Source organism: Erpetoichthys calabaricus, chromosome 1, assembly GCF_900747795.2.
Source record: "Erpetoichthys calabaricus chromosome 1, fErpCal1.3, whole genome shotgun sequence".
Classification (NCBI taxonomy): domain Eukaryota; kingdom Metazoa; phylum Chordata; class Cladistia; order Polypteriformes; family Polypteridae; genus Erpetoichthys; species Erpetoichthys calabaricus.
The window spans coordinates 41337494-41350890 of record NC_041394.2 but is presented as its reverse complement, the minus strand read 5'-3'; the positions used below and the strand labels follow the sequence as shown (position 1 = coordinate 41350890).

The 13397-nt window shown below is 36.8% G+C and overlaps 1 protein-coding gene across 1 annotated transcript in view; it reads left to right on the top strand.

Annotated features, from left to right (window-relative positions):
- The first annotated feature begins 3802 nt into the window (after positions 1-3802).
- Positions 3803-13397, top strand: part of mxd1 (MAX dimerization protein 1) — a 69432-nt gene continuing 59837 nt past the window's right edge. The window contains exons 1-2 of the mRNA XM_051928852.1: positions 3803-4777; positions 5463-5571. Of these exons, the coding sequence (XP_051784812.1) occupies positions 4711-4777; positions 5463-5571 (176 nt within the window). The 5' untranslated portion in view covers positions 3803-4710. The remainder of the gene's footprint in view (positions 4778-5462; positions 5572-13397) is intronic.

Genomic DNA, 13397 nt, shown 5'->3' with positions numbered 1-13397 from the left:
TTTTTTATTTTGTGTGATTATTTCTGTATACAAATCACAGCAGTGTTTCATTACAATCCAACATAGGCAAAAGTGCATGACCATTTCTTCTTCTCACTGAAAGTTTTGCTGTTTTCCTGAATGTTATTTAAACAAAAATCTTTAGTGTTTTCATTAAACATTAAGGTGGGTGCTTGTTTGTTTTTTTTTTTATTTTTGTAAACATTGTAAAGTGATACTTCTTGAATTATGAACTTGGTCAAACCCCCGATTGATTTTTGCAATTTCACACATTTTAAATTATTGAGATATGCTCTTCGAATATCTGGGGCTGTGTTGGGAGCTTTATATTGTTTCCTGTCATTAAATTCTCAGGATGTTTGCCTTTTCTAGTGTGCTTCTCATATTTTTAGTAACTACTTTTAGACATGCCTTTTAATTCCAAACATTCTGCAATAGCTTGATGAACAATTCATTGTGAAATAAATCCTGTTTCCAATGGGGTGATTTTCTACCATTTTTATATTTGTCCAAAAATAACCCCCATTGTCTTGTAAGATATTTAAAATGTTATCTTAATTAATGATGAAGAATCTGCTTTATTCTGCTTCATTTATAAAGTTCTTTTATTCTGTCTTCTCTGCTTCACTTTTGAAATGCCCTTACGTTTGCAGATACTGTAGTTTTAATTTAGTTGTATACTACATGACTATTGCTTTTACATTCAATGTCTGCATACTGCAAGCCATATAAATGCAGTATGCAGAGCACAATTTAAAAATATATTAATTACTAGATCAGATTGGAGATACAAGAATTGTATTCAAATATAAACTGTAAGATCAGTTTTACATAGCTAGAAAATAAAATAACAAAGTCAGAGAACACAGCAATGTTGGTTTTGCAACACTTGCCACATCATTGTAGCTTTTTTTTTTTTTTTTAAGTACACTGTAGTTTCTGCAGTATCTGTAGTAATTGGTAAGGCTTCACAGTAACTTAATCTTTTGTATATCTCTGGAATCTTTCATTGCTTTTTAAATGTAGTGCAAACTGAATGTCGTAGTCTTTTTACACTGTCCCATTATTTTACTAGATGATATGAAATGAAAAGCAAGGATATTAGAATCTCTTCACAATTTGCATAGAGAGACAAGATCTATATGTAGGACTGAATAGAAATATTACATACTGAGTTATCCTGTTGTCTGTGATGAACACCTATTAACTTTTTTTCTACTTAATTATTTAGGTCACCACTAAAGTAAACAGTTTTGACCTTTTGTAAGCATTCTAATTATTGTTGAACAGATTATGATTTAATACCTTTTACATACTAAAATAAAAATGACCAGAATCTTTACAGGCTATTTCTTACTGTCTATTTCTGCCATGATGGAGCATGTCCTCTTGAACTGTCCTTTGTTTATACTGTATATCCAGTACTCCCAAGTAATTTGTATTGTACTTTACAGCTTTGTGTTTGGTTATTTGATGTATGTATACTTGCAAGAAGCAGTGTATCTGGATCTGGTGGGGCTTCATAAACAAGTAAGCCTAAGTCAGAAATGATTAATTGCCTGATGTTCATTTTTAAATGGAGCATGAGATGACAGTCTCTGTAAACATTTCACATCTACATGCTGCAGTAGATTTTAAAAATGGTAAGTAAATTACATGGCACCTAGAATCCAAAAAATGTCTGAATTACACACGTAATGTAAAACACATTTATAAAGAATGTATTTTGTTATTGCTGCACACTGTGATTTTTTTGCTTTATTATAGGAGACGCTATTCATAGTTTAGAATTAGAAGTACATTAATAACAGTGGACAGAGGTCATCACATTGAGGTGTGTTCCGTACAGACATTGCTGAAGCATTTTTCTATGCAAAGTTGAGGTGACATATCAGGACCTGGAGTGAGTCTTCGTAAAATTATATTATGTTTTGTGTCCACAAAATGAAGGAGGTTATGGTACTTTTTGTACTCTTTCTGAAATCTGCCAAGGATACTAGTTTTACTAGTAACTGTGGTGCCACATCTATTTAACTGCTAGTTCTTGAAAATGTAACTCATAATAATAATTGGGGGCAACAGATAAAATATTTAATGTATGAAGATTATATCTATGTAGATATTTCACCATTCAGACTTAACATCACATGATCTGAACTAAGCATGTATTTGACTGAATTTGTCTTTTACTGAAAAAAGTGACATTGTGTAAATTGCATAATCTGTTCCCCAACACGCACCCACCCCTACCTCCATCTAAAAATGCTGTGGTCAGTAGTGCTCTTATTAAGACCAATAGTATTGGCACAAATTGTTAATGAGATAATAAATACAGCTTTTCCTAAAAGTCCCTTAACATCTCAAGCTACAGTGTTGTACCTGTTCTGGAAGTATGTGCACTAACACTGCTGTTTTCTTATTGTAATATGAAAGCGCAATGCATATTTAAAATTCATCATGTGTTAAATTGGAGTGTTTTACACTGGATGGTTGCCACTGTCCATTCCTGCTATGCCACTTGGATCTTTCCTCCTGATGTTCTGTATAGTTGATAAGGTTTATCACTGGGCCAAGCAGATGTGAATGTGGAAATGTAACAAGTCAGTTTTGCCTCACAGGCTTCTTGCTGTCCCTTGAAACTTTGCAAGCAGTTTCCATAGTTGTGATAAAAACCAGTTGTCTTTTGTATAACACAGTAGAAAAATAATGTATTCTTTATATTACATTATGTTTACTACACAGTAAAGAGCAAAAATGTATAGAATGTAACAAGTATGGTATACATGAGGTTTAGTGTACAATTAAAAATTTGTGTTCTCTGAAATTAGGACCTACATGTGGGCTGAATAATGTATATTTCTGTCAGACGTGGAGGTAAATACCGGGATACACAGTTTCTTCTACCATATTTAACCTACTTTAAATGCTTGACTGTGCATTCAGTGTTCTAGAATAAATACTGAGCAATGTTCAATTTTAAACCATTTTACGTGAAAAATACAACTGTGTTTTTATAGAGTCATCTACAAAAGACATAGGTATGCAAAAAATGGCACTTATGTTATAAATGTTCATTGTTGAGATACACTTAACGATGACAGCCGGCTTTCCCCGAAGAGTTAGCAATGCATAAGCTGTATGCGTTAATAGCATTATAAAACAGAAATGAGAAAGAAGAGGTAAATTACACATATTTATCGAGACTTTCGTAACCTACTTCTAGCCTAAACCTTTTTTATATGACAAAATGTCATCGAATGATATACTTTTATTGTCTGTCCTTTATGAAATGTTTCGATAGCATTAGATTTAAAGTAAGTCCTGCACCGGTGTTTTGAACCCACGCTGATCTCACGTTTTCATACCAGTAGACACTGCCCACAGGGTATATTGCCATGCGCTCCGGCACGATGTATCTCACGGACTAAATAAGTCTATATTGGCTTCCGATAGCTTTGGAGCTACTTCCGCCTCGGACGGAGACTACATTCTCCCAATTAGAAGCTCCGAAAGGAGCCGAATTTGCGAGCGTGGGCGAAAACGATAACCAATCACTGCTGCAGTGGTAAGTCTTCGGCGTGCGAACCAATCAGTGCAGGCTTCTGTACAATTTCTGAGCAACAGGAGATAAGGATAAACGGGGAGGAGCTATCAAAGCAGTTTGCCAATTGTCAACACCGAATACACGCATTGTTTCGAGGATGGTGAGAGGTGGGCGTGCAGAACACGTGCATCACTGGGATTCTATACTGCACGCACACACGCAATTTGGACCAGGAGGAGGGGCAGACCAAAAGTGGCAGTTTCCTTTATTTTTTTCCTGACGCTAATGAAGTCAAGGCGGAGTATCGTTTATGCCCTGGGAAATTAATATGATTGACAGAGAATTCTGACCAATGGTAATAAAAAAAACTCGGTAGTTGTCCTATAGGTTTTATGGGTAAAAAGGGGAGGGTACTCTTTTTTTTTTTTTTAAATAAACAAACCGCTCTCCTACTGCTGTCATTTCAGTCCGCGGAGCTATAGTTGGAGGTTGCCTGTAGGGTTAGGGTTTTATGCATTAAAAGCGTTATTTTTTTTTTGAGAAAGCAAATTTGGCTTGTTTTAGAATTATTTTCTTCATTTTTCAAAATAGATATTTGTAGAATATTTTTTTACCTCCGTGAATATTACCACTGTTGTTGTTCAAATATATGAATATTTTATATGAATCTGTATATGTGTGAACATATACATACATAGATAGTAACATCGTTGATGAGAAATTTTGACCAATATTATCTGTAACCTGAATATGTATATGGATAAGTTATATATATATCAATATATTTAACTGCCGATCAGTATATTTAAGCTCTTATTTTTCCTTAACGTTATTAAAATCAAGACCGTTAAATATACGTGTTTTTTTATACTTGTGATCTTACTCGTGAAACAGGATTTCAAATTCAATTGGCACTGAAGCTCTCAGACGTCAGTTTTATTTTGTTTTTCATTTTGCTTCCTCTTCGCTTATCACAAGTTTGACGATTAGCTTTTTTTGTTTTGTTTTGGTTTTTTTATATATCAACACAAAAGAGGAAGAAAAGAAAAACCATCGATCATATAGTCCAAACAGTCGAGGAAACGTGCTGCTGTTTTTTTCCTTCCATTATTTATTTATTTTTTTAAACAATTTTGACCCTTTTTTTGCTGGCTTTATTGTTGAAAATGGCGGCGATTGAAATGGTGCAGATGTTACTGGAGGCTGCCGACTACCTGGAAAGAAGAGAGAGAGGTAAATACTTTATAAATGCATATGCAATTAAAAATAACGTAATGTTGCTGCTGCCAAGGCTTTCTATCATAATGCAGCGAAACGTTTCTTCCAAATTAAATATGAATTGAGACCAGACATCTTTTTAATTTATTGTTTAATATTTATTATTGCACAAAATATTTAGCCGAGTAGCAACACTAAAGATAATTTACTGCGAGATTCAACGTTAAACCTGAAATTTGCTATTGTCATTTGGATTCGAGTGCACGTGTATTTACAAATAGCTCGGCTGGTGCATGATCATGTTCGTGTGTCCATTGCTGCAAATGAACTCGAACCGATCGCAGATATCGCTTCGCGTTCACCCACTGTAGTATTTCTGTTGTGCATATTGACATGCATGATCGGTGGTCGTTCCCGATCAGGGGTCGCAATGTTAAAACTGCATCTATGCGCCCAGCGTGTTGTGTTTTCACTGTTGCAATGGGGTTTACTAGAGTTCAGATGACATCAGCCTCCTTCGCTGGGAGCTGCTATAATATGTATGGGCTCAATGAGCAGCAATTGATTGTTCTATCTGTTTATGTAGCCGGTGGCTTTCTGCACCTTGCGCTTTCACCCCACTGTCAATGTTTGGGATGTCTTGTCAAGGAAAATATAGAGGCTCTTTTTTTAAAGTGTGCATCTGATTATTTATTTGCAGAAGCAGAACATGGTTACGCCTCCATGTTGCCCTACAATAGCAGCAGCGGCGGCAAAGAGAGAGACAGTGCCAAACGAAGAAATAAAGCCAAGAAAAATTCAAGCAGCAGGTATTTAAGTATTCAACAGATTATTATGTCGTGGTCAACCGGTCCACATTAAAATCAAATGGTATTCCTTATTGACCTTTTCACTTTACCACAATTACATGTTAAATGTGCGTGTGTGTGTGTGTGTGTGTTTGTGTGTTTTCATTCAGCCCTAAGTTTCATTTGACACATGCAACGCAACAACTGAAACTCTCAATATAGAGATTGTGTTCGTTGCTTTTCAGGTCCCACTAATAATGTGAAGTTTACAGGAATTTTTCCACAATAAGAAATGTATTTATCCAGGTGACGTATAATTAAATAGCAAACATATGAAAGAATTGGTGTGTTTGTGTGTTAAATACTTTCAGAAAAAGAACAAAAATGCTCCCTTAAGCGATCTTGAGTGGAATCGATACTTTTTCTCGGGGTACTCTTTTTAATATTGAACAGCTAAAATGCTAAAGGTACAAATGGTCTCTTGTATTGCATTGTTTAAATCTGCATTGCAGGACTATATTGTCAAACTGGAAGACTGAAGTTTTCATTGCAGTGGATGAGTATTATAAAGAACCTTCATCAGATCCTAAAGTCTTCATATAGCTGTACTGCAAACGTTTGATCCACTCAAGTGACCCTGCTTGCAGCTTTACTCACACATTGTAATTTAAATTTATCTTGCCCACAACACAAAGGACTGAATAATATTCAAAACATGCACGAAACATTTGTAGAATACAAGAGCTGACACTGAAGTCATTCATATTATGTAAGGAAAAACAGCACTGATTAATATTTCTTAATTATAGTCTGGGTTCAATTGGTAAGTCTCAGTTAATCATCAACCTGAATTCATTGATATTGTATGTGTAGATTGTGACAACTTGACTCAATTGTCCACTTATTTGAGTGAACAGCCTTATTAGTTTTCTTCAAATGTATCTCACATGTTTCATAGCACTATTTAATAAAATTTGATGATCTAGTGTTTAAAAAAAAAAAAAAAAAAAAAAATTCTGGTATGAAATGTTCAATTCTATAAGTCTTTCCAACTGGAAAAACAAAATAGTACCTCCAATTAGTGCTAAATCTGCTTTCTTTATATACAAAATGTATAATGCTATGGAAAGGGAACATTCTTACAGGCCATTGGTATTACTAAAGATGACCGATTTGAATTAAGTCTCATTTACTGTCTATGATATGTAAGTTTTAAAACCAAAAAGTTTAGACTTGGGATGAGTAAACTAATACTGATTTTATGCCTGCCTTTTAAAATTTAAATAGATGTGGAAGTTTTGCCTTTTATGTGGAGTTTCCAAGTTTGTTCTGAGTTGCCAAAGGTTCCACACCTTGGATGATGACGATTTCCATCTACAATTCAGATACATGGTATTTAAGTTAAACAAGGAAGAAGTAATGTGAGCAGCTGTGTGGTGCAGTTAACTGCGGCCCAATGCTAGATTTACTACAGGGACAGGTACTGTCTTGCCAGAACTCCACAGTAGAGAAAATGGTGTCCGACAGTGGAGGAAGGGAAACGTCTATACACATTAAGTTTGCATCTTATTTCACCTGGCCAGTTTGGTGATGCTAATAAATCTGGAAGAAATGTCCTAAAGTTTATATATAGAGTGCCTCACAAATTTTGTGAAGATGACACTACTCGGTTCGCAATAGATCATAGCTTGTGTATATATAAAATATTTGTATCTCGTTACTCTGTCAGAAATTTAATGGCACACTTCAAAAGTGACAGTTATGTAATCATTATCAGTCTATAATTATTATACACACACATATTTAAGCACAAACAGCAATACCAAGCTCCTTCATATTCTGTTAATTGAGCCTATTTGGAATAATGCATGCAACGTAATATACTGTGTATCAAGAAACACTCTGCCTGATAAAGAGATGGCACCTCTTTCATTATAAGTTACCATACTAAAACAAGCATGTCACATGTTAACTGAGGGTTTTGTTTTAATCTTGCCCTTTTAGCACAGCGCTGCATTGTCTTCCAAAGAGCTGTTAAGCCAGTTGCACGTTACACAACTTCTTTTTGTCAGAGTGGATGTCAAATTTGATGACTGAGTTGCTGTTCACGTTGCTTGAACATTTCAGATTAGACAATTGAAATTGTACAGAATAACAAATTGCACGACTGCCCAATGACTTTCCAGCAGTTTCAAATTTCTAAAGTATTGTGAGCTTGCCCCTATTTTTCCTGACGGCCAATAACGTAAAGCCTGACAGAACTGTATGAATGTCTTCTACTTGTGGCAAGTGCAGTCGCAATCTCTGTCCTCCTTTTGTTTTTCTTTTTAATTTTGTCAAAGTATGTAAAACATGAGACATCAGACAGATGAGCCTCTGTTTTGCTTGAAAGGGTTAAATAAAACCTTTTTCCTTGTAGCTGCATTATATACTTTGTAGTTCCTCTTGAGGGCTCATGCTGCTCTCCATTTAAGTGGAACTTCTGAATTTCTAGTCAGAATTTTCAAATGGAATCGCCCCTTAAGACAGATTTGACAGACCAGGCCCCAATATCCAAAATGAAAATCCAAGTTTGTTCAACTTCAGATTATGATGTACACTGAAATTTAGTGAAAGCTGTTGTATTATACCATTTATTACGACTCTGATCTATTTGTGTGTCATTAAATTGGTCGTATGCGTGGTACTGTCCAACTTCTATCTGTGGATATGATGCTACAGTGTTTGAATCCCCCCCCCCCCCCTCTCCCCGGGATCCATTTCGGGGGTACAGGAAATAGGGTACAACCCAGGATAAGCAAGTAAGTCAGTCAGGCATATTTATACTCTCATCAGGGTAATTTAGACTTGCCAGTTGTGCTAATATACACATCTCTGGGAGTTGGGTGAAGAACCCACATGAACCCATGGAGTATATGCAAAGGGCACACATGCGGGGACTGTGCTGGGCTAGGATTGAAATTTTGGATTCTGGAGCTTTGAGGAAGCTGTTCTAATAACTGCATTACTGTACCACCCAAATGTATAATTATGCAAAAACTGGTAGGCCACTTATTGTCTTTTTCTTTTTAATATTGCATGAGTAAATTCCTTATCTATTGTAAATGTTTGGAATATGATGATATTGCATTTCCATCCAAAATAAATGTGCACATCATCATCATCATCATGTATCCAGAGGGTTTTGTTCATTCGGCTCAATGCATTTCAAAAAATAGGAATTTTCTCATTTGTGAATGAACTGCATGTTGTTTGGAAGGAAAATATCGGGATCGTCAGAGACATAATAAACATGCACACTTAATCTGGGTTGGCTGAGCCTTGGCAGACAGGGTTTGAGGTTCTACTGGCTCAAACAGGAAATCGCATATCAGTTTGTTTGTTTTTTTTTTTTTTTAGGCATAGAGACCTTCCATTTATTAATTTTTCTGGGTTGCTGAATATGCACATTATTAAAAATAAAATGCCCTCTTATATTATGTAATATGTATTACCAATTTATTTTATGATGTGATGTTGAAATTTATTATCCTGTACATATTGAAATGCCTATTTCCACCTCCAGACACTGTTCGCTGTTTACCTTCTATCCTCTTGCCTACTGTTTTCATGCCATATGATTGTGTTCTTGCTCTGCAAGAAAGGAATATTCCAATAAATTGGTTCTCACGTTTGGCAAATCCTGGATTTTTAGTTGTTTTGGTGTTGGTAATTGTCCTCTCTTTTTTTATATAGCAGCACGAACAACGTGTCTGACAATACCAAAAGAATTACAGTCCCATGTTAAAGGTACAAACTGAAAATTTCTGTATAAGTCACACAGTAAATGCAGAACTGACAAATGTCATTAGGAACCTGGGAAATTTTAATAGTCACATGAAAAACTGCAGCTTGTCAGTTTGTCACTAATCTTGTTTAATTTGCTTTGTGGGAAAGCCTTTGCGCCCCTGGTTTGGATTATACTTCGAACTAGTAATACAAACATCTAAATGTAATGTTGTTGTGTGTGGTGTTTTTGTTGGGAGTGCTTCTGCTTATTTGAAACATACCTATATTAGAACATAAAACTTGGACTGTTCATTGTATTTATTGTGTACCCAGGTAAGAAATATTTCATAACTGAAGTAGTGAGAAACACTGTTAATTCTGTTCTTGTGCATCTGCAGTGAACGTGTATATAAAATATTGTATATAATATACATTTGCACATAAATGTACAACATTATACATATTTGTATTTTATAGACACAATATACTGTTTGTGTGTGTGATATATATAGTGTGTATGTATATGTGTGTCTATGTATATATACAGGTGCATTTCAATAAATTAGAATATCATCAAAAAGTTAATTTATTTCAGTAATTCAATTAAAAAAGTGAAGTTCCTATAGATTCATTACACACAGAGTGATATTTCAGGCATTTTATTTCTTTTCATTTTGCTGATTATGGCTTACAGGTAATGAAAACTCAAAATTCAGTATCTCAGAAAATTAGAATATTTATTACATAAGACCAATAAAAAAATGTTTTTAATGTTGGCCTACTGAAAAGAATGTCTATGTACGCACTCAATACTTGGTTGGGCTTCTTTTGCATGAATTACTGGATCCATGCAGCGTGGCCTGGAAGCGATCAGCCTATGGCACTGCAGAGGTGTTATGGAATCCCAGGATGCTTTGATAGCGGCCTTCAGCTCGTCTGCATTGTTGGGTCTGGTATCTCATCTTCCTCTTGACAATACCCTAGAGATTCTCTATGGAGATTAGGTCAGGCAAGTTTGTTGACCAATCAAGCACGGTGATACCATGGTCATTAAAAAAGGTATTGGTACTTTTGGCAGTGTGGGTGGGTGCCAAGTACTGTTGGAAAATGAAATCAGCATCTCCATAAAGCTTGTCAGCAGAGGGAAACATGAAGTGCTCTAAAATTTCCTGGTAGATGGCTGTGGACTCTGGGACTTTGATTTCTTCATGAAATGCAAAGTCTACTTTCATCTGAAAAGAACACTTTAGACCACTGAGCAACAGTCCAGTCCATTTTTTGCTTAGCCCAGGTAAGACACTTCTGAAGCTGTCTCTGGTTCAGGAGTGGCTTTACACAGGCTACAACTGTCGCATTCCTTATGTCCCAGACATGTCTGTGTGTGGTGGGTATGGAAGAACTGACTCCAGCCTCAGTCCACTCCTTGTGCATCTCCACTAAATTCTTGAATGGGCTGTGCTTCACAATCCTCTCAAGGCTGTGGTTATCCCTGTTGCTTGTGCACCATATATATTATATATACTAGGGGGCTCCACCCCCTGCTCGCTTCGCTCGCCAACCCTTGTGTTTAGTTAATCCATCCATCCATCATCCAACCTGCTATATCCTAACTACAGGGTCACTGGGGTCTACTGGAGCCAATCTCAGCCAACACAGGGCGCAAGGCAGGAAACAAACCCCAGTCAGGGAGCTAGCCAATTGCAGGGCTCGCACACACACTAGGGACAATTTAGAATCGTCAATCTACCCAACTTGCATGTTTTTGGACTGTGGGAAGAAGCACCCGGAGGAAAGCCATGCAGACACGGGGAGAACATGCACACTCCACGCAGAAGCGAACCCAGGTCTCCTAACTGCAAGGCAGCAGCACTACCCATTGCACCACCGTGCCGCTGTTTGGTTAATCGGATATACAATTTTTAGAAGCTTTTTTTTTTCTTTGGAATTGTTTCAGTTTCATTAGTTGCACTTTTTACTTTAAAGGTTTATTAAAAACAATTTATGCAATTACCTTTTCTTCAAGATCGCATTGAATTTTGAATCCGTTTTTGGAAATACATTGTGACAACGCAACGTATAACTGCCCGTAAGTGAATATTGTTTCTGTTTCTCTAATAAATAATCCGATGTTTTCTAATGGTTATCCCTTTGATTTGTTAATTGTCATAGCAAAAGCTATTCTCACGGTAAACTGTAAACATTTTAATACGAATGAAATATCACAATCTCCTTTTGGTGTCTAATGTTATTCGCAGAATATATACATCACCTCACTTGTCACCTGTTAAAATTTGCATCGCTTCTCCGTCATCATAAATATACACCTGACTGAATTGTGTATTCTTTGAAATTAAACTTGTCGTTGCTTTAACTGTTGTGGGACGACCTTTCTTTGTCCTGCTATTTTTTTCAATTACACCTGGCTCTGATGATTAATCACCTTTTGTTTGCGCTAATGAGATCTTTATCTTTTTTTTTTTTTTTTTTTTGATACTGTAGCAACTGACGTAATAAAGTGTCACAAACGTTTTACTTGAACAATCGCCTACTTCGTAACCCCAGACACAACTGTCTAGCACCCTCTCCGACCACTCCTCCCCTGGGTCTCACCTCCCCCTTACCGCATCAATCAGTACCCCGCTATCAGTCTTCCGTGCTGTACTCCGCCCCCCTCAATCGGACCTATCGGTCACTTCTAACAAAAAAGGCTTCAACCTGCTGGCGAGCTGCCTCCTCTGCTTGTCGCATGTCGTCGTTTTAAGAGCCGGGAGCACATTGTGTGTGTCTGCCAAAAGCAATCCAACAACTGCTTAGTTAGAGGGCTGTGGACTTGTTTTAAATGATGGCTCACTGACTTATCTCGCGTGACATTGTAAAAACAATAATTGTCCTTTATTTCCGGCCCGGGCGTGGTTAAATCTCTTTCTTGCAGGACATACAACGCTGCTCCCGTTTATGAAGTTCTAATCTTTTAATTCTGAGCTCCATTGGACATGCTTTGTTTTCAATTCCACTTGTTCTGGGCTGATTATCACTTTCCTTATTTTCTAAATTTGCACCTAGATTATTTTTCTTTTTAGCATTTTTTTTTCTCTCCACCGCATTTGGGTCTCTTTTCTCTGCGCTTCGTCGACGTTTCATTTCTACCCTATTCATCCAAGTGTCTTTGGTCTTGCGGGTCTTTAAAATTGTTTTCCGAGAGGATCACGTATCGTAGCCTTGCTTTTGCTTTCCATTCCAGGATTTTCTTTTATATATAGAGGTATATAATAAATACTAGCAAAATACCCGCGCTTTGCAGCTGTGAAGTACTGCCTTAAAATTTTTATTAAGAGGAAAAGTAAACCTTTTTAAACTGAGGGAAAATATACAAATAATTATTTGATAAGGATCTCTTTGTATACCACGTTGTCAGTTTGGCCCTCCAGTTGTAATATGACCAACCTGTGCGCTGAGCTTACTCTTGAGCAGGCAACATATAGTTGGCCTTTTGTAAAGCAGTCTTGTTATCTCCTGTACCGTCATCAGTCCACACCTTGAACCTGTCCCAGTCATTCAATACATAAGACACAATCTTCCTTCGGATATCAAGAGTGAGCCTGATATGGCCATGCAATATAACACAGAGAATTTAACAGAGAATGGAAAAGGCAGGTGCCTTCTCCGGGCATGGAAACCACTCGGTAAGTGACAGTTGGTTTGATCGATGGTGATCACCTCCATAAACATGTTAATGGGGGTACGATTGGAACGATAAAGGAAATGCGTATCTGAACAAAGTCTAAAATACCTACACAATAACTATAATCGTAATAAATGAACAATAAAACAGCGGAGAAGCCGTGGATTAAATAAAAAGGCTGCAGTTATCCGCAGGGAGACATGAATACCGTGGTGAAGCAAGGAACGGAATGAAGAGACCGTAGCGACGGACGGCCTATTAGCGCACCGCATTTGTGCTTCCTTTTCATTGTCCCGGACGAAATAAAGTTGCAAAAATGTGTGTTCCTCAGTCGGCATAGGTAAAAGACTGCCAATCAAGTGATACAATTGACCCTGGACTTTAAATGAAGGCATAA